This window comes from Oreochromis aureus, linkage group 11 (assembly GCF_013358895.1).
Source record: "Oreochromis aureus strain Israel breed Guangdong linkage group 11, ZZ_aureus, whole genome shotgun sequence".
Taxonomy (NCBI): Eukaryota; Metazoa; Chordata; class Actinopteri; order Cichliformes; family Cichlidae; genus Oreochromis; species Oreochromis aureus.
In genome coordinates, this window is record NC_052952.1 from 699,302 (window position 1) to 722,517 (window position 23,216).

General features: G+C 40.0%; 1 protein-coding gene across 1 annotated transcript in view; it reads left to right on the forward strand.

The window, feature by feature from the left end:
* grik2 (glutamate receptor, ionotropic, kainate 2) overlaps nucleotides 1–23,216 on the forward strand; it is a 288,770-nt gene that overhangs the window by 45,400 nt on the left and 220,154 nt on the right. The window contains 2 exon segments of the mRNA XM_039619454.1: nucleotides 5,057–5,110; nucleotides 7,361–7,534. Coding sequence (XP_039475388.1) covers nucleotides 5,057–5,110; nucleotides 7,361–7,534 — 228 coding nt within the window.

Below are 23,216 nucleotides of genomic sequence, written 5' to 3' on the forward strand. Positions count from 1 at the left end.
CCAGCCCGAATAGCCACACGGTTAGTTTGGATCCTAACAGAATAATACAGAGTAGGGGTGCATTTTTTGGAAACACATTACCTTTGTAATGGTGTCATTACCACTGCTGAATTTTGTTTCCTAGTACAATGTATGGCTGTTACAGACAGACGAGGGGAGACTGAGTCATACTGAGTATAAGCATGACAGAAGTTGATGCAAACCAAATTCTCTCCTGCTGACCAGATTTAGTTATACTTAAAAACTAAATAATATAATATTTTATATATATTAAATAAATTATTATTTATATAGTGCCAGATCTCAAAGTGCTTGATATTGTAAGGTAAAGACTCTACGATAATACAGAGAAAACAGAAAAAAACCAAATCATTTGAGTGAGTGAAAAAATATGAGTGAAGAAGAAACACTCAGTCCGTTGCGGGAAGTTTTAAACCCAATGTTAAAAGTAGACCTAAAATGTTCTGGTTCCACAGAAGCAAGGCTGAAGGCTCTTCTCCCATTCTAACCCAAGGAACCACAACAGTCTGAAAGTGAAGTGCTCTGTAGTGGTGATCCAGTACTATAAGGCCTGATTATTCAAGACCTTGTAGGCGATTATAAAAATTTAAATTTTGAATCTGCATTTAACAGATGGTAAATGGACTGATTCTTATATAGCGCCTTTCTACTCTCCCAGAGTACTCAAAGCGCTCTATACAACATGGTTCATTCACCCAATCACAGCCACTCATACAAGCACTTCTAAACTCAGGTGCAACTAATAAGCATTCGCACACATTCACACTCCGATGAACGCATCGGAGGGCAAATTGGGGTTAGTATCTTGCCCAAGAATATTTGGCATGCAGACTGGAGGAGCCAGGAAACGAACCACCAACCTTCCAATCAGTAGCTGATCTGCTCTACCACCTGAGCCACAGCCACCCCAGGGAGCCAATGAAGTATGAGCAAATTATGCTGCAGCATTTTGGATTAACTGAAGGCTTTTCAGGGAGTTTTTAGGACATCCTGATAATAAAGAATTACAGTAGTCCAGCCTGGAAGTAATAAATGCATGAACTAGTTTTTCAGCATCACTCTGAGACAGGATATTTCTAATTTTAGAGATGTTGCACAAATGGAAGAAAGCAGTCTTACATATTTGTTTAATATGTGCTGAAGGACATGTCCTGGTCAAAAATGACCAGGTTCCTCACAGTGTTACTGGAGGCCAAGGTAATGCCATCAGAGTAAGAATCTGCTTAGATACCATATTTCTAAGATTTTCAGGGCCGAGTACAATAACCTCAGTTTGATCTGAATTAAGAAGCAGAAAGTTAGCGGCCATCCAGGTCTTTATGTCTTTAAGGCATTCCTGCAGTTTAACTAATTGGTGTGTGTTACCTGGCTTCATGGACAGATAAGTTAGGAGTAATCAGGATGCTACAACACCGGGCAGACGCTGCAAGGAAAGAAAAGGAACACGCACGCAAAGAAAGCCCGTACAACATGTGGTTATCCCAACTGGGCCTTCATCAAATCAGTGATTATGGATAGAAAAGGTCAGACACCAACTTGGGAAAAAAAGAATGATAAATGGAACAACAATGAAGTTTTAAAATCCCTTTCTAGGCCCTTAACGCTCACTCACATTTTGCACAAGGTGATCTCAATAGGCCCCATGATGGGATGAGGTAAGAGCTCACAGTGGTTTCACCTCAGACCTCTGCTGAGAATGACCCACACAATTCTCAATAGGCCGTTTTAAGGGACAATCCCCACTAGGATTTAAATACCTGGGACTCTCCATCATTTGGTTTTAGAACTGAAGAAGCTTCTTCAGCTTCAAGAAACTGAAACAGTCCAGTCACTTTCATTCCACGCTCCTTAGACTACCATGACTCACAACCTATACAGACATAGATGTCATGATACATCTGCCATGAGTAATTCTTTTGTACGCAGCGAAGATTCAAAACTATTAACAAGATCATAATGTGGGAGTCTGCTGCTCATATACAAATTAATATGTCTTCCTGCTTTGTCTACAAAGCTGTGACATCATTTAAAGAACATTGAGCATCTTGTCTGCTCTTTGTGGGAGTTACGTTCTGCACGTTACCTGAAATTTGAAAATTGTTGAAATGTCCTCCTCTGTCCCAGCCACGCCTTCTTGCACTTTCAGGGGATACTTGGCCAGATGGGACGCAACATCTGTCCAGCATCTTATTGGTCTATGCATGATCTTCACACAGTTGGAGATGCTTGGATTTCTTCAAGGGTTGTTCTCATACTAACTCTTTTCACTATGAACTAGTAGAAGCTCTATTCTAAGCTCATGTTGGATATCCAGGTTTTATGCTCTTTGTCTTTGTCTAAGCCTTTGAATGTAACTCTGAATGTTGGTGAGGACTACCAATTACAAATATATCATTCCTTTCAAAACACAACTTACTAATGGAAAAATGTATCAACATTTTGCTTTATACATAATTATGTGAGCTAAACGAAAGGCATTTTCCGTTAGGTATAGTTTTTTCTAGCCTGAACCTGGTAATGAATAGCTGATAAAATTAGCTAATAAAGCAACTTGAGCCTTGAAATGTTCAGCTAACATATCATGTAAGTAAATAAATAAATACATACATACAGTCGTGGCCAGAAGTTTTGAGAGTGAGACAAATATTAGGTTTCACAAAGTTTGCTGCTTCAGTGTTTTCAGATCTTTGTGTCAGATGTTTCTGTTATAAAAGAATGGGTCGCCATGCCAGGGCAAATTGCAGAGGTCATGAAAAAGAAGGACCAACACTGCAAATATCTTTGCATAAATGTGATGTAATTGACAATAAAAGCCTTTGAAACTTATGAAGTGTTTGCAATTATACTTCAATACACAATGCTTGGAGTTTGTCACAATTAGTAGGTTTTTGTTTGTTTGCCTCTTTGGGATTCACCCCAAGTTCTCAGTTGGTGTGGAGACTTTTCTGGCCATGGACCCAAAATTTCAGTGTTTTGTTCTCCGAGCCACTAAGTTATCACTGTGGCCTTATGGCACGGTGCTCCATCAGACTGGAAAAGGCATCGTTCTTCACCAGACTGTTCTTGGATGGTTGGAAGAAGTTGCTGTGGGTGGATGTTTTGGTTCTTTATTCATGGCTGTGTTTTTTGGCAAAATTGTGAGTGAGCCCACGCCCTTGGATGAGAAGGAGCCCCACAGATGAATGGTCTCAGGATGCCTTACTGTTGGCGTGAGACAGGACTGACGGTAGCGCTCACCTTTTCTTCACCGGACAATCCTTTTTCTAGATGCCCCAAACAATCAGAAAGGGGCTTCATCAGAGAAAAGGACTTTACCTCACCAGGCCACCTTCCAAAAGTCTTCGCCTCGGTGTGCATGCAGATGCACTCACACCTGCTGCCATTCTTGAGCAAGCTCTGCACCTGCAGCACTCCGATCACGCAGCTGAATCATCCTGAGGAGACGGTCCTGGTGCTTGCTGGACTTTCTTTTGCACCCTGAAGCCTTCTTCACAACCACTGAACCTCTTTCCTTGAAGTTTTTGATGATCCGATTTAGGTGCAATGTCAGTATCAACACCATCCTTGCCTGTGAAACCCTTTTTATGTAATGCAATGATGGCCGCACATCTTTCTTTGCAGGTAACCAAGGTTAAGGAAGAACAATGATTACAAGCATCACCCTCCTTTTAACACATCCAGTCTACTATTCTAACTCAATCAGCATGAAATCATGATCTCCAGCCTTGTGCTCGTCAACATTCTCACCTGAGTTAATGAGAAGATTATTGAAATGATCTCAGCAGGTCTTTTTATGGCAGCGATAAAGTGCAGTGGTTATGGGTTTGTTCAGATTACGTTTATTTTCATGGCAAAGAAGGACTTTGCATTTCATCTGGTCACTCTTCACAACCTTCTGCAAATTGTTATCATAAAAACAAACTTTGTGAAAACCAATATTTGTGTCATTCTCAAAACTTTTGGCCACGATTATACATACAAATGTAGATTAAATGCTATGCTGATGTTGAGCTGACACCCAACATCTGTTTGGCTAGAATGCCTTTATACAGGGATGGGGACTGATCTTTATATGGTACTTTTCTGTGTAATGTCTGCTGTTTGTTAACATCACTGATTAGCTGACTCTATTTCTAAGCTACTATTAGCTAGGGCTGTTGCTCACTGTTGATGCTGGGAGCAAAAGAGAAGAACTGAGGCAAGGCATTATAGTAATTATTCGTCTAATAGATCATAAAACAATCTCACAGAACAATTTTAAACTTGTGCTTCTTTTCCTCAACAGCATGACAGTGAGAAGTCAGGTTATTGTCCACTAAAAGAAAAGCGTTAAATGAAAATGTGCCAGATTCAGACTCCGAGTCTTGTGTGCTACAAGCACAATGAGCACATTTGTTTTTGCTTTTAGAAGATGTATTTAATGTTACAGGAACATATCCATGTTTGTGATGACATAATGCAATAACACAAACCTTTGCATATTCAGGGATTAGTACTCTACAGACTGCTCTGTTATTGAGAAATGTTGGTTCGTTTTATGGACCATGTTTACACTTTCACACATACAAAACAATAGTTTCACATCGGAAAAAGATGTTTTTGATTATTTGAAATAAAAACAAATCAAAACAGCTCTTTTACAATAGCTCCACTCTGCAGTGCTTAATACTACTTGTGATCGTTAGTTTGGTGATGCTAATGTTCCAGATGTTCCACAGCATTATGCATATTGTACTTTAGCAGTATTCTAAACGTACGATCACCCCGGGCGCTGTGTCCTGCCTCACATGGTTGTGTTTTTGCTGGGCTAAAGCAATGTAGCACAATATATGCCTTCTCACATTACATGGTAACACAGCGATGCAGCCTTACAAAACAGTGTGTGTGTGTGTGTGTGTGTGTGTGTGTGTGTGTGTGTGTGTGTGTGTGTGTGTGTGTGTGTGTGTGTGCAGAATATGACAAAACATTTTATCTGCTTCCTGATTTATTTATAAATCTCTCCCAATGTGCCCCCTTCTGTCACTGTCTTTCTTAGGCTCTTGCCATGGGGATGATGACAGAGTACTATCACTATATATTTACCACACTGGTAAGTAGAGTCAGAGACTGTCCTGCACAGTCATTTCTTCATCAGATCGAACTCATAGTTTCATATCACCATAAAGATTTGTTGCATGGTCAAAACATTAGATGGTGCAGCTTCTCAATCTTCATTTCATTTATTTTTCTTTCACTGGGTGATTCATTTTCCAGAGCCAAAGAAAATAATATCACACTACTTTATAACATAAGGACAAAGAACGGTTCTTATCTTCTCTTGCTTTATCAGCTTCATTCCATCATATTTTTCCTCCTTTTTCTACTTCCTCTTTTTGTTATTGTTTGTCCATTTTTCTTACTTTGTATCTTTTTCTTGATTAATATTTGAGTCTTACTGTGTAAAAAGTGCTACTAATTCCACTCTGAGCTGTGGTTGCTGTTTGCCTGCCCTCTGACCAGAGGTTGGGCACAGAAATTGATAGTAAAAAGAATAGTGTTCACATTTTGGACAGAGAAGAAAGATGGTTTAAGAGAGGAGTGAAAGAAGCAGCTCTGTCCACTGTGAACAGCCATCTTTGAACAGAGGGCGGGACTTACGACACCAACAGTCTGCCATCTATAATCCAGGTTTGAGATCACTCACATCTTGTGCCAAGTAATCTACATAGATTTAATGACAGGGTGAAGCAATGTCTCACAGTGGTTTCAGTTTAAACCTCTGCTTATAATGACCCACACCCTTTCTCATGTGATCAGGCACACGATCAGTAGTGTGTCAACGACCCTCTTAAGGAACAACTCCCACTAGGGTTTAAATATCTGGGACTCTCCACCGTTTGGTTTTAGAACTGAAGAAGCTTCTCGGATAAGAGATGAAACATCTTCAAGAAACTTGAAGAAGTCCAGTTGCTTTTCTTTTCAAGCTCCTTAGACTACCATGAGCTGGATGATGGAGAACCTACACAGACACATTTGTTTAGAGATATCAAAACTGAATAAATAAAATGCACTGTTGTAATTCTATTCATCGGTGCTTTGTTAGATGATTTTTCTTTCACAGTCCGGATATTTAATTATGTGGCAGATTAATAAAAGATGAGACTGAGATGATGACATGATTTTTCATCTGGTGATCCAAGACATCCAAAGTTCACTGGGGCATCAGGAGAGGGGCAGGTGCATTTCTTAAACTATCTGCTCACATTCTTTGAGCCAAACAGCTTTAATTTTTTAATTTCAATGTGTTAATACAGCGCCAAATCACAACAACAGTCGCCTCAAGGCACTTTATATTGTAAGGTAGACCCTACAATAATACATACAAAACATTTCAAATCTTCAATTCAGTCATTTCAGACATTTGGAACAGTATCTCTGCTTCTGGTACACATGGGGAAATTAAAAAGCTAACTTTCAAAAATCAAATTTCTTTCAGTCAAAATAAATAATATACTTTAAAAACTTTATATAAAACGGTTTTTGCCAGCCGCATATACACAATGACAAGAGTATTTGGCAAACTGCTAGTGAACATACAGTGGGCCAACAGTGCTGACGAATGACAAATAACAACAACAGATGACATTTTCTTGATGTAATTTTTTAATTCATCATTATACTCTTTTCTAAGTAACTTAAAATTGAATTGAATTTCAATAAAATTGAATTGAACTGAAATTGAAATGTTGCTTTTCGTAATAGCAGTCCTTCTTGACAGCTCGTTAAAATCTGTCACATTAGAGTTCATATGTATCCTAACCTTAGATCAAAGTGTAAATGCTCATCCTGGAAAGGCTGTTTGTGCTGTCAGGGATCAAAACGCTGTCACTCTTCTTCCCCTTCTGTACTTTACTTTTTTGTTGTGAATTCCCTGCAAAGAAAACGTACTGCAGATGCAATATTTGCTTTAAGGGTGTTTATTCTAAATTATCAGTGCATTTGTGGAATACCATAGTTCTTGCTTAGCACCATAACATTTTTCTGTGTGGAAGTCAGGCGTAGCATAGATGTCTGTTAAGTGGTGCAGGACATGTATAAGGACAGCAGTAGTAAGGTGGGGTGTGGGGTAGGAGTGGCATATGGGCTCAAAGTTGAAGTGGGATTACACTGAGGATCACCTCTGACCCCTTCCTTGTTTGCAGTAGTGATGGACAAGTTGACAGGTGAGTTGGGTTTGTTGAATTAAACCTATAATAGCCTGACAAACCTGTCCAGGGTACACCTTGCCTTTCAGCCTACAGCAGGGATAAGTGGGGATAAAATGATACATAGAGTTTAACATTGTATTTTTTCTTTCCAGGATCTGTTTGCACTGGACGTGGAACCTTACCGATACAGTGGTGTAAACATGACGGGTTTCAGGATACTCAACACCGAGAACAGCCAGGTGGCTTCTATCATTGAGAAGTGGTCCATGGAGCGACTGCAGGCTCCACCGAAACCTGACTCTGGATTACTGGACGGCTTCATGACTGTGAGTCTGGACAAAGTTCATGAATGTACCGATCCTTTTTTGAGGCTTTATGCTGTTATCTCTGCTTTCATAAGCACTTTGCCAGAGTTGTGTTTTCTGACATGCAGATGTGGACCCATGGTCAGTTATTTATTGATCTTTCCCAGAGACTGTTGTCATGGTGACGAAGGAAGTCAAAGGGTTGAATAATGACAATGTGATGCCGCAGCTGTAGACTTCTATCAGACTGAGACAGAGGTACATGAGTTGATGCTGTTGATTGCTTCTTCAGTTTTGTCAGCGCTCTAACCTTCAGTGTGATGATATGGTGCTTCCTTCTATGCAAGCTTGACGTTTTACTCACGATTGGCATGATTAAAAACTGTGTATAATATCTCCCAGTTCTCCTGGTTGTATATCCATTTAAGTAGGAGAAATGCTTTAGTTGAGAGTCATGAAATTTGAACATTTATGTAACTGCATCTCATGCACGTATTTCTTACTATGGTTGACCAGTTGGACAGTGGAAATAACCTTGCGATTTTCCCAGTGGTTGTCAGGCATCAAGTCACTAATGACATAAAACAGTGTTCTGGAAATGATAGACTTCTTAGGATGTATATTCGCTGGTTTCTCTTACCGTAATGTCCGAGGCAGCTTGCTGGAGTCAGGCGCACGACCTTTGTGACCCGAGTTCCAAACGAGTTCCAGGCGTGATGAGAAGCATCTCTGTCGCTGTGATCTGAAACGTCTCTGATCAGAGCACACTGTGTGTAATAGCTGTTCTTCCATACGGCTTACATACCACTCTCTTATCTGGGAACTCGGCCAAAAAGTGTCAAACCAGCAGAGACAAGGAATGGGAAGGGAAATAAAGTAATGGACAGAGAAATGATGGGAGGAATGAAAAAAGAAAAATGAAGATAGAAAGTGGGTGAAGGGAAGTTAGGAGTGAAAGTCCTTGTGTTATATTTCCACAATGACTGTTGAGGTGTTATATGTTAGGCCAAATGTAGCCATTTGGTCTGACGCCAGTTGGAACGCACTGGCAGCACTGGCAGCAGCACCAGCAGTAGCTGATGTTGGCTGCTGATTGAAAACATTAGATTGCCTCAGGAGAATAGCAGATTGTTTTTTTTTTCCTAAGACCAACATCTTGCTGAGTCATGTTTCTGGATTGATATTGGAAAGTGGGTGTTACTCAGTTTAAGCTGTTTTGTTAGATTTGTGGTTCAATCAATAGTTTCCCACTTGAGACCTAAAATGGACTGTGTGTGTAATAACTGGACATTTTCACTGAACACTTAAAGCTTAGGGTGTTTTTATTGCTACTAGCTTCCAGCAGAAGCAGCAAGTCTTACAGTTGTGCTGATATCTCGAATCCATGGATAGAAAAACAAACAAGCTAAATAATAAGGCCTTTTCACTTTGCAATGCACCACAGAGATTCATCAGACAAATCAAGCTGTGCAGTTATTTTTGGATCAGTAACAGGCAAAGATTTATGTGTGTGAGGAGTGTGCTGTGACCCTGCTCATCAGTGAATTAATAGCTGATGTTAGCTGGGGATTGATTAATTAGACAAATGGCAATCAGTCAGCAGCTAAAGCATATTGACATGATGGGAGGCTCCACAGCTTCATTTGTGTGTTGTGTTTAAGGTTACATGTTGCATATCAAAATGACAACTTGAAACAAAATACTGTAACATGTTTTCTCGATGTTCTAAACAAGCATTACAGTTAAATCCAGATGATCATATTGAGTCCTGGACACAGTTCATGCGCTGCGGTATGGAGTCGTAAAGAAAACTCTGATGTCACTGTGTACAGTTTTTTGTTTGGGTCTTTACTCACAGCTCGGGATAATTTATCAAAAGGAACTCATGGCATTATGACATCAACAGTTAAGATCATAAATGTTTTCAACTTTGCGCCTGTACAACACCAGTGTGCATTTTTAATTACACAATCAAGATGTGAAGGAAAAGCAGAAGATTTGTGGTGGTATTGTTGCTGCTGCTACTAGCAGGATTGTGTTCAGCTTTCAGGATGATGCAGAGGAACAAATCTGAGTCTCTTGCATTTGTTTAGGATGTTTACTTAAGCAAAAAAGAGAATGTTACAGATCAAATAAACTGCTCTCATTTATCCACTTTATTCCACTCAATTTTGCACCGATCAAAAACTGTGTGCTCCACAGACCTCCTCCTCCACTCCACAGTATTAATGTACTACCTACATGTATGTCACCACACAAGTACCTAGAAAAAAGAAGCGTTTCCACTATTTTGTGAGAGACATGTGGGCCTAATGTTACATAAACCTTATTTAAAAGTAAAAGCACTACATATTAGTATAAACTTATCCATGCCTTTGTGACCTCCAGATGAGATTATTGTAGCTCTCTCTACTCTGGACTCCACCTCGCTCACCTCCAACGGTTACAACTCGTTCAGAATGCTGCGGCTCGTCTCCTAACCGGAACTAGAATGTTTGCCTTCATGAATGGTAAAAATGGCCTGTATTTGTATAGCGCTTTACTTAGTCCCTAAGGACCACAAAGTGCTTTACACTTTCAGTCATCCACCCATTCAGACACACACTCACACACTGGTGATGGCAAGCTACATTGTAGCCACAGCCACCCTGGGGCGCACTGACAGAGGCGAGGCTGCCGGACACTGGCGCCACCGGGCCCTCTGACCACCACCAGTAGGCAACAGGTGAAGTGTCTTGCCCAAGAACACAACGACCGAGACTGTTGGAGCCGGGGCTCGAACCGGCAACCTTCCGATTACAAGACAAACTGCCAACTCTTGAGCCACGATCGCCACATGACGCTCCATGACTCCAGTGCTCTCTGATTTACATTGGCTGCCTCTTAAATTTCGTATTGATTTTAAAGTTCTGCTGCTTACTTTCAAATGCCTAAACAACCTTATCTCACTGAACTCCTCAGTCTCTATACTCCCAGCCGTTCTTTACGATCATCTGGTCAGTTACTTCTGGCCCAGCCCAGGCATCGTCTTAAGACTAGGGGTGATCGTGCTTTTGCCTCTGTAGCACCAAACCTCTGGAATAGTCTTCCATTGCTACCATTGCCTCCTTATATTTGACTTTGGTCACATTCAAATAGTGGTTCTTACTCCTTCAAATGATGACTGCTGCTGAAAACTTACCTATTCAACCTGGCTTTTAAATGTTTTTAAAACTAAACTCAAAGACCTACAGACTGCCTCAATTCTCAATTGTTTTGTGTCATTTTAATTGCTGTATCATTACTCAGTTCTCCCTTGAAAAAGAGTTTTTGAGCTCAATGGGACACTTATTAATAAAGGTTTAAAAAAAAAAAAAAAAATTGCTTTTTCTATTTTACCTTGTTGTAATGACTTTTACTGTTCAGTGTAATCATCATTACTGGTTATCCTAGCTTACTTGTGAAGCACTATTTTACCTTGTTGGTGTACTTACTGTTCAGTGTAATCATTTACTGTTATTCCTTACTAAGCACTTTGGTGTATTGGAGATAACCATCTGTATATTTGACTTGTTATGAGGTTGACTCAGAGTTTAGAAGGGAGATGCCCTTAAAACTAACAAACAAAATAAAATATTCAGGCAGTGACAGAGCATCAGGAAGGAAATACAGGAAATTTCCACGAGTTCTAGACTCATTCATGCAGTTAATAAAAACAGTCATTTCATTTTCTACCATGTATATGTGTAATATGTTTTTTTTATAAAAATGCCAATAATCCCTAAATACTTAATGCAAACTTTTTGTTTAACAACTTGAATTGAATTAATGCTGAAAATGTTCACTTCAATCACATCTTGTTTGATTTAAAATCCCTTTAAGAAAAGCCAAACCTGTGCCACTGCAATATGTGGCGATCTTTAGGCACAGCATTTCCATGGAGTTCAGTCAAATTAAATTTCATCTTCTTCTGGTCTTCAAAATGTGCAAGGAGGTTATACTGTCTCATTATACATTATTTAATACATTACACCCCGTGAGACAAGAGCTCCAGACCAGAGCAATCAATGGTCATTTTATATTTCTCCCATTTCCAAATAATCACATCAGCTGCGTCAGCTTCTCACCAAGGTTCTCGGTAATGGTCTTGTTAGCTATTCCAGCATTCTGCAGGTCTAAAGTGTTGTCCCTGACATATTTTAACAGCTCTGTGGTCTTGCTCATGGTGATTATGTGGACAGGTGTGGTTTATACACATAATGAAGTGAGATCAGGAATATCTTTGACTGATTGACTGTAATCTATATGCCACATGGGCACACAGCCAATCTGTGGGAGCCAGAATTCTGGTTGGGTCAGAGGAGAGCAAATACTTATTCACTCAATAACATGCACATGAATGTCTAATTTTATTTATAACTGTAAAATGAGGTCTGATTCCATTTCATTGTGATGAGTTTCACCTCTTTGCAAAACTGAGCATTGACTGAGTCATTATGACTATTAGTTCTTTCATAATTCTGAGGACATTTAAATGAAGAGCTCAAGCTGAACATCCTGGCATCCATGGCAGATGCATTTACAGGACGATGACATAGCTGACAAGAACAGTCCAAGGCTGCATAACTCTACCAAGACTGATAATTCCCTCCACACATGAATTTTTTCAGTCCATCGAACAAGAACGAGGTTTGTGGCATTTTCTTGAAAAGATCGACACGATGCCTCAGATCAGGAAGATGATTAAATAAACTCATAAAGATTATATTATTTAGCAACTGTCAGTGTGGGACAAATCAGATAAATTAACTCTGCACCTCTTACCTTTATGTCACCTTCAATTAATCAAGTGGCAAAGAAACGCTGCTCTGAGTTGTGGCTTAACATGCACAACGTGAGTGACCTTACAAGCACCATAGCCTCATTACCATAGTGTCTCTCCTTGTTAATTGCCTTAGCTGCTGTCTGATTCACTGTGTGGCCTCCAGTTTTCAAAGTGGTTCAAAAAATACTTGGGCATGACTGTAATTACTGCATTTATTTCTTTGTCACAAGTTAGGCTTGTCTGTGCAAACAGGATGACCTTTGAGCCATCAAGGTCATCTCTTTGTTTGTTGCTGCTGCTTTGTATTCAGAGTCACATCGTTGCTGCTGAATCTCTTTTATTTGCATATTATCTTAAATATGCTACAGATATGGGTACATGTAAATGAGGCTGTGATGGAAAGCTATTTTCTTTTTGACAGATATTATTTAAAGTCAGATCCAGACATCAGACATATTCGTATAATCTGAGCTCCACGCGAACATGCGTGATGAACTCCAGGAAAGAATTGTGTGGTAGCGAACCTGCTTACATTTACTGTACAGAATGTATTTTATTTAAACACAGAGGATCATAATGCTATAACACACACACACACACACACACACACACACACACACACACACACAGAAAAGAAACCCAGGAATCTCACTACGAAGCAGCCAACATGTAACATGTTGACTGCACAAATCTGAAGTATCCTTAAACTTCAATAATCTGAAGTATGAATGCTCAACATATGAGATACACTTTTCTGCTGTATTTACAGTTGTGTGATTTCCTATTTTTTATGTTTTTTACACATAAATTTTTCAGGTTATTAAACAAATTAAATATTAGACAAAGCTAAACCAAGTGAACAGAAAATGTAGTTTTTAAATGAAGGTGTTTATGATTAATGGGTAAAATATCCAAACAGTGAAAAAGTGATTGTCCCCTAAACCTAATAACTGGTTGGGCCACCGTTAGCAGCAACAACTGCAATCAAGCCAGAGCCAATTAGTCTTTTACAGAGACATTCCCAGTTCACCCTCTCTGTAAGATTGGGTCTGCCAGTCTGTTCAGCATCTTCCCCTGCTCCTGATCCAACTCACCATCAGGTGGTGATAAGAGGACAGCTCAGTAACTGTGTTTACCTGAGTGTAGTCCGATGATACAATAACAAAACTGATAATCGACCTGGTCAACCCGCCTAGGTTGTCCTGGCGCCATGTGCACTTATGAACCCTTTGTAATGGACAAACTGTGGTTAGCAAAGAAGTCCAACAACAGAAAACTACTTGGTTTCAGATGGGGCTCAGAATCACACCCCTCCAGGGGACACTGTCATTGCCCATGTGAGCGTTGCAGTCCCCAGCAGAAGAATAAAGTCCTTGGGCGGAGCATTCTCCAGCTTCATGGTGGAACAGGTTCCAACCCATCTCCATGAAACTGGTTCCAGAGCCCGAGCTCTAAGGCTAAGTATATGTAGTTGGCATTTCCCAATCTCACACACCAGCTCCGGCTCCTTGCCCACCAGCGAGGTAACAGTCCATGTAACACAAACCAAACTCTACCTCCTGAGTCCCAAACGGTTGATTCTGATCATCTGGTTGTAGCGTTTTCAGTGGGAGAAACATTCTTCTTCTTCAGACTCTACCTCCTGAGCCACAGCTACCCTGTTAAGAGAAATGTTGGATTTCATCCTTTGAATGAGCCTAGTATGAGACTTGTCGTTTCGCATGCAAACATGCTTAAAACATGGAATGCAAAACGTATTGGTCAGCTCTTTGGCATAGGATAGCAATGGACCTTTCTTTGTCTGACCAACCTAACTGGGACTTTCAGGTGGGGTTTGTGTCACTCAGAGATTTGTTTCTTTTTAAATTCCTGTACCAAGTTTGCTATTTGGTGGCTCAAAGACTCTGAGATCAGATCTTCCTTCCTTCTCTCAGATCTTACTAAATGTGGATATTAATCCCACAGCAGTATCTGAAGGTTCACAGTTTTCACAGTTTGGTGAAAAAGTGAGTCGTCTTATATTGTACTTATTTATAAAGAATTAGATTTTGGGTGGTGAACATATGTTTGTCTTCCTTTAGCTGCGCAAAAGAAAAGTTAAAAAAGACTAGATTTGATGTACTATTAAACTTTGGATGATGTTTAATGGTTTTAAGCTCAGAAGTCTCTGATGGGGTACTTAGCTCAAATGCGCCAGTTGCCAGTATGATTCATCATGAAATTGTGTCTGTGCAGTTATTCGGTTACATTTTCTTGTTTATTTATTACTCTTACTGCTGTTTATCTTCAATTTGAAGCAGTCATGTCATGTGACGATAGTGTTGAAACATAGCAATTATCTTTACCCTTCAAAATAACAGATGGCTTTGGAATTATCTGTCAAGCTTTTAAAAAGTGAGGAAATAAACGCATGGGAGTGTTAGTTTATCTCTGCTTCTTGAGATAGTATGTCAGTTTGGTTTGAGACACAAAGAAAAGCTCAGGTACAAAGAAAAGAAAATCCAGTATCATATTTCAGTTCTTCTCTGGACAGAAGATAAGCTCTACATGATTCAAAGTTCAAAATATTTAATGTGTACTGGGCATCAGTTCATCAAGTATCTGTCTGCACATTGGTATGTTCTTACACAATACTGTTAAACCCAGTGACTGCCCTGCACTTGTAACATTCTTTTGCTATTAAAAACATTTATTAACGAATTTAAATATCAAATGTTTGTATAAACTGTTATTATTTCAGTTTGCTGAATATATCTCCAAACAAGTTTTCAAACAAAAGAATTACCACTAAGTAAGTGCAACATGGTTAACCGTTTGGGCTGCAGAATACCTGAGACACCGTCATTGTCAGAGTAATGCAAAGTGATTGAGCTCACAGTTCCGATATAAGGGAAACCAAATTAGCAATAACATGTTATTTTATGGAACAGGAAAATAACACTGTTGACTATAAAGACTGTCACATTCATCATTTTGGGCTACAGGCTGCTGCAAACTTTACTGCAATGTTTATAGCAGTAGTGTGTTATCAACACAATTATCTACAAACACATTATTTCAAATAATGTAATCGGGTCTTCCATTTGTGCAGTTTCTACATCAGCATTATGAGCATTTCAGCAGTCACCTGCAGTTTCAGATGGCATTTAAAGACACACTCAGCTCATCTATTTGTTTTTGCAATATTGTTTGAGTGGCTTCTCTGTCTTTGCGAACATGTTGTCCTTTCAAGAAAAAAAATATTATTATATACTAATTATATATAAGAATTATGAGCTGAATGCACTGTTTTGCCAAACACATTTTGCTTTTCCAAGATCAACTCTATAAATTCTCTGAAGGCTCCTGTTATTCATGTGTTCTTTTATCTCTTTATTTATTCGTTTCTACTTGTGTTATATTAACACAAATAGGATATAAAAGGTGTACAAATAGAAATGTATGATGTATCAATAACTGCTGCACCGGAAAAAACAAGCTGGAACACAAAAATATGCATAGATGCATAAATCAACAATCTTCTTGTGGTGTGAGCGAGAGAGAGAGTGTGAGTGTGTCTTTGATACGAAGTGTACTTGATAATGAGGCTGGGAGGCCGCAGCCCTGCCCCCCAGCAGCCAGAGTCAGACAGAGGTAGATCCAGGAGATCCAGGCTATCCACAGCTCCCCAAGAGTACCGAAGACTTGAGGCCACACATCTCAGCGACATCCGATAAGCCACCCTGTACCACCAAGGGAGTGGGTCAACCAGCACGGCAGAACAGTATTAGGGGCAGCAGCGTGTACCTGGGAGTAATAGGGAGGCACCTGGCTTTTCCCTCCATGGCCAAGTACCACAGGGACCAAGGCTCAGCAAGCCTAGGCCCAGCTATACACATATGCACACACATATTTTTCTTTGTTTTTCTAACAGATGTGCTTTTCTATCAGTGTACATTTCTGTGCAACAGTTGAGATTTTTATAATTAAAAAAAAAAAGTAAAATACATGCAGCAATTTATTGAAAAATTACAGTATGTGTTACAAAAATAGCTTGAAGCTTGAAAGTCAATCTTTGATATAAACACTTTCATTCTTTAACACAACTTAAACTCTCTTAGACACACTGTCTTGTAACCTCTTAGTAAGTAATCTTCAAGAATGGTGCTCCAGACTTCTTTAAGGACATTCCAGAGCTCGTTTTTAATTTCAGCCCCCCTTTTTTCCGTTCTCTGTTAAGATGATTCAATAATTTTGAGGTTTAGGTTCTGTGGTGGTTAGTCCATGACTGACAGTGTTTATTTGTGTGCTTTTCTATCTAGGCATGATTTCACATCACTGGCAGTGTGTTTGGGATCACTGCCATGTCAGAGAATGCCAATCACATGCTTTGTATTTGTCTCTTGACAGCTATTTGACTATTAGTTATTCAACTGAATTTTATTTATATAGCGCCAAATCACAACAACAGTCGCCTCAAGGTGCTTTATATTGTAAGGTAGACCCTACAATAATAGATGCAGAGAAAAACCCAACAGTCATATGACCCCTATGAGCAAGCACTTTGGCAACAGTGGGAAGGAAAAACTCCCTTTTAACAGGAAGAAACCTCCAGCAGAACCAGGCTCAGGGAGGGGCGGGGCCATCTGCTGTGATTGGTTGGGGTGAGAGAAGGAAGACAGGATAAAGACATGCTGTGGAAGAGAGACAGAGATTAATAACAGATATGATTCAGTGCAGAGAGGTCTATTAACACATAGTGAGTGAGAAGGTGAAAAGGAAAAACTCAATGCATCATGGGAATCCCCAGCAGCCTACGTCTATTGCAGCATAACTAAGGGAGGATTCAGGGTCACCTGGTCCAGCCCTAACTATATGCTTTAGCAAAAAGGAAAGTTTGAAGCCTAATGTCTTGATGCATTCTCATTCCCATTGTTCCTTCAGTGGGCTGGTTTCAGTCTTTATGCAAATGTACTGTTTATAAGGTTTGGGGAAACCTGCAGTCAGCTGAGACTGAAGAAGTCACTTGGATGAGTGACGAAACGTTTCTCCCACAAAACGCTACGTCCAGATGAACAGATTCAACTTTTGGAGATTTGAAGCCTAATCTTGAAAGTAGAGATAGTGTCTGTCTCCCGAATCCAAACTGGAAGCTGGTTCCACAGAAGAGGGGCCTGAAAACTGAAGGCTCTGCCTCCCATTCTACTTTTAAATACTCTAGGAAAAACAAGTAAACAAGCAAGAAAAACAAAACAAGCTTTTATAAGCATATTGCTCTCAAAATATGCTTATAAAAGCAACAAACTATTTCTCCAGGCTAAATGATGATCCTCTAAATTTGTGACACGCCATTTCCTCTCCAGCTTACGAGTTATCTGCTTTAGGCTACGTGTTTGAGAATTATACCACGGAGTCAGGTACTGGATTTGAGACCTTAGTTTTCACAGGAGCTACAGTATCCAGAGTCGTGCGTAGTGAGGAGGTAAAATTATTAACAAGATAATCGACCTCTGTTGGAGTAGCGTTCAGATAGCTGCTCTGCTCTATGTTGGTACAGGGCATTGAAGATGATAACAGTGGGTGGATTATATTCTTAAACTTAGTTACAGCACTTTCAGAAAGACATCTACTGTGATAAAGTCTACTCTCCATTGCTGTGTAATCAATTATTGTAAATGTGAATGTTATCAGGAAATGATCAGACAGCAAAGGGTTTTCAGGAAACACTGTTAAAGAACCATCTTTCTGAGTCAGATAAAAGTCTGAGAAATCAGAGAGAAACTCTGTGTAAGGCCCAGGTGGACGATAGATGATAACAAGTAAGACTGGTTTCTGAGTTTTACAGCTGGGGTGGACAAGGCTAAGCATCAGGCTTTCAAATGAATTAAACGTCTGTCTGGGTCTTTTGTTGATTAATAGGCTGGTGTGAAAAATAGCTGCCACACCGCCCCCTCGGCCTGTGCTTTGTGCAAAATCCATTTGTTGTTCAATTATTAAGTCATGTAGTAACAGAGACTTGGAGGAGAGAGACCTAATGTTTAATAATCCACGTTTCACTGTGTTTACTCTTTGGTTCAGATGTGGATACTGTATTGATCTTTCTTTGATTTTTTTATGTTTAAGTGGTTTTTTTCCTGGTTTTTAGTTTGTTTTTTGTTTGTTTGGGAGCTGACATAGTCTCTACGGGGATGGGGTTTGGGACAATAACAGGCTGTAACTCTTTTATTTAAATTTTTTGTTTTATAAATTTGACTAGATTTCTAGAAATGAGAGCTGCTCCATCCAAAGTGGGATGGATGGCGTCTCTCCTAACAAGACCAGGTTTCCTCCAGAAAGTTTCCCAATTATCTATGAAGCCCACATCATTTTCTGGACACCACTCAGACAGCCAGCAATTTAAGGAGAACAATCGGCTAAACATGTCACTCCTGGTCTGATTGGGGAGGGGACCTGAGTTACACACCATTCAGTATTGATTTTAGTGACCAGTGATCCAATTGACATAATTGGGTGTCATTACTGTTGACGTGAATTACATTTTTACTGAATGTACATTTACTCTTAGCCAGTGTAACAGTGTTTATGTTGTATGAAATTCCACTTGCCATGTTGACCACAATGTATTTGTGCATTGTGATGGTTATTGGCTCAATGGCGCCCTCTCTCATAGGCAGCGGATAAATGCCAATGGTAGCATTAAAACATTACCAGATTACGAGGGATGAGCTTGATCTACTGAGATCTACTTGTAGATCAGCACTGTGCATGATTATTATGTATTGGTATTTGTGCTATTTCTATATGGATAATATGACCCCTGTATATTGTATGACTGTTAATAAGAAAAGTAGTTGCAAATGTCAAGTACTAAACAGTCACATAATAGTATCGTACACTGGCTAGCTTAGATAGCAAGCTGCTGTGCTATTATAAGATGCCATTCATTTTGTAGTGTGCTGTGTTTGAGCCACCTGTAATGAGCCAGTCGGCCTGACCAGTACATATATTCTCTTCTTATCCAGGTAATAAATAGCATCACTAAGAGATAAACAAGTGCCCATTATTTACTACACAACACAGAGCCATCTGATTTTTGGACAGGCCAGTTGCAGCAAAGTGTAATTGAGCCTAGTCACACCAGCACCAGCACACCTCAGTGTCGCCTGCTGTGGCCCCTGGAAAACAATTGACTATGTTTGCTGGTGTCTTTAGCTTCACCTGTCTCAGAACAGAATCCCCAATAACCAGGGTTTGATCCCCAGCAGGTGTGGTCACTGAGTGGGGAAAAATGGTTAGATACACGAATGAATGATTTCCTGTCTGAAACCGTAAACCTACCCTACCTTCAGCTGCACCGGCTACGGGGGCCTCGCTAGCTATGGGTTTTTTCAAGGACAGCCAAGTCTCCAATTTATGGATTCTGGCCTCCAGAGCTGGAAATAGGCTACTTTCATTACAAGTATCATTATTGCTAAAGGAGGAGTAGGAGGAGTAACTAACCAAGCCATATGAATCAAAGTTGTAGCTAATCTGTTCGATTGGACCACACGGGCCAGCCTTTGTTCCCCACGTGCATCAGCGGGCCTTGGCCACCCCTGAACCTGTCAGTGGTTCACCACTGTTTTTACTTTGGACCACTTTTGATAGATATTAACCACTGCAACCACGTGACAAACATTGCAGTTTAGGAGATGCTTTGACTAGGTGCTCTGAGCATGCTCTGACAAGGCTCACAATTTGGAGCCTTGACAAAGTCACTCAAACCCTTACAGCTGCCCATTTTTCCTGTATGGAACACATTAACTCTGAGCACCGTGCTGGACATCTGCTGCTAACATCTTGGTGCCAGATACCGCCTTCAGGGGTCTAGAGGAGTTCATGCTTTAATGGATCAGGGATGGTTTTGCAGAAAAGGGGGACCCAATGCAATATTAGGCAGGTGGTAATAGTCTTATGGCTGATTGGTGTATAATATGCATATTATGACTGGTTGTGTTTTAACATTAGTTTATAGAATTGACATACAATATTAGTGTATCCCTTATCCCATGAGCCATCATCAGATATGTTGCCAATTTTGCAATCTTGCTTCCCATGTGAGGTTGTAGTCTAATGCAAAATATTGTTATGGAGCAGAGGTTTGAGACTTACAGTGTTGGAAAAATTGGCTTACTGAAGGAAACAAGCAATAAATTTGAGAAACACTACAAACTAATTCTATATTCATATACTGGCAAATTGTTTTCAAGCCAGATACATGAGTTAACCTTTGTCCTGTTTGTCCACAACCCTCCTGAGTCGTGGATTCTTAGAAATGACTGCTGTGACATGTTTGTACTGGCTTACTGTTCTCAGCATAGCAAAGGATGGTCTCAGCACAAAAAGTATAGTGGTTCATTAAAGCCTACGGCTAATCTGAAACTCCTCTCACTGCACAGTGCGCACCCTGCCAACGTCAAGTTGTCTTTCCCCACAAAGAGAGTTTTCAGTAGTACAAAGAATTGCTCCAAGGGTCCTTATAGCAGATTCCATTGTATTCCATTGTCTGCTCATTATCTACTTGCTGGGAAAAACTCATCAGATTCACTTGAGTGTTAAGTCTATTAGTCCTCCTGACAATGTGTCTTAGTTACGGGACAGTGCTTTCTGCTTCTAAAGCAATATGGCAGAGTTTTGCTCATAGTCATGTCTACAGTCCATTCAGGGCCCAGCCATTAGTATGCCTGACAACGCTGGAGTGTTTTTAATTAGCAAAGCTCTTCTTAAAGGCTAAAAACTCATTTGTGTTGCTGTGAGTGAGCTAAAACAAAATAACGGTTATTTTTTCTTTGTTTCTTAAAGCTTTCAGCAGCCTTCTCACACCAGAAGGATACAGGGTTGGAAAGTAATTATAGATACAGTTTGTTCTCATTCACAAAGCATCAAATACTACTCTTTTGTTGACGCATCTGACATCTCAGTGTGATACACAATGATATCCTTTGACATTCATGTCCTCTGCACCAGGTAAAAACTCCTACTTGAGTAACTACTGAGGGCCAAATTTCACCTGCAAACTGGGTTTTGGTGTTGCAACACAAAAATGAGGAGTGAGTATTGGGGCGGCAGTACAGGTCAGCCGAGCACAACCTGAACAAAAAGAAAAAATCCCTGGAGCTCACTAGACAAGTTATGAGAATTATTTCAAAGTGATTCTTTCCAGATCCTGCACGGCTACACCTGAGAGGGTCCCCCCACCAACCAAATCCCTCTTTAAACCCTCGATTCAAACATTAACAGAAAAATCAGTAAGTGTTTGTGTGGGGAATCTCTTCTCTTTGCAGACCCTGTGGTGCTTGTGCTTGCTCATGAATCTACGTTGGACACAAAGCTGACCACTTTGTGTTTGCATAGTCTGCTTCTCATGAAGCCTGTGCAGCGGCAATACCAGCAGCCTTTAACGTAAAGGGCATAAGAGCGTCACAGGAAAGTCAGCTAGCTAAAACGACTTAGCTCATCTTGCAGCTCTTTGTCAAACATTTATGCAGCTAATGAGCTAGTTAAGGGTGAACTTTAAACCAGCCAGCTGCAAGTGAGAACAAGAAAAAGCAAAGAAAAACTCTTATTTGCTTTTTAGGAATTCTACCTGAACTTGAAACATCCATAACAAAGATGTTCAGTTAAGATGGCCAGCTAGTTGCATCTGCGGAATAGTGATGTGTCGGTCGCGAACGAAACGACTCTTAGAGCCGGATCTTTGAAGTGAACGACGCGAGCCGTGGGTTTTTTTTGTCTTTCTCTCTCACACTTTTTTTCTGCTTCACTCCGCACGCGAGCCTTGTGCTTTGCGCTGGGAAGAGGGGGGAGGGGCGATAGTTACACTCTCAGTAGCACAGGAACAGAGCGGGAGGGAGAGAGAGAGAAAGAGAGCCAGGGACAACAACGTCACATTAGAAAGGTATAGTAATCAGAAAGTTTATTCATGACAGAGGATGTGCATCTTCTTTTTGTTTTCATATTTTAATTTAGATTTAATTGTGTTGTGGTTTGCAGTGTTTTGTGTTGTTTCAGTTTAAATTTGTTTAAAAGGAAAAAGCTGAAAATTTAAATAGTTAAAAGTTGAAATGTAAATAGTTGGTTTTTGTATTATATGATTTATTTATTACATTTTATGTGGAGTGAATAAATAAAAGTATATTTACGGTGGCCCCTAGAGACAAAGCCCATACAAACTCCGAAGCACGTACAAACGCCGAATCACGTAAAAACTCCAAAACATGTAAAAACTCCATAGCACGTACAAACTCCAAAGCACGTACAAACCCCGAAGCACGTACAAACACCAAAACACGTAAAAACTCAGAAGCGCGTACAAACTCCGAAGCACATACAAACTCCAAAACACGTACAAAGCACAACAGAAGTGCTCCAGGATGCCAGGCGCAGTGTTGAGTTTTTGTTACCTAGTGGCTACACAAGCCAGGAAGTACCAACGACCGGATTTGCTGTGTGGTAGTAAAAGGTAAATGAACATTTTTTTGAATTATTTGAATATATATGAGTGCTTGTGTATAAATACACAAACAATACACATATGCTTTCAATTGTGTAATTTAAGTGATCTAGGTAACTCTGTTTCGGAAGTTCAGTTAATGCTAGAAATGTTATTTGGAGTTTGTACGTGCTTTCGAATTTGTACGTGCTTTTTGGAGTTTGTACGTGCTTTGTCCCTAGGGGCCACCGTATATGTTTATATATAAACATATGTAAATAAAACCAGGTTTTTTTTTTTTTTTACATTAGTAATTCCTTTTGTGCATAATTTTATATTGTTGTTAATAATAAATTAATTAAAGCAACAAAACAACCTGAAGAGCCGGTTGGGAGCCGAAAGAGCCGGCTCTTTTTAGTGAGCCAAGCCGAAAGAGCCAGTTCTCTAAA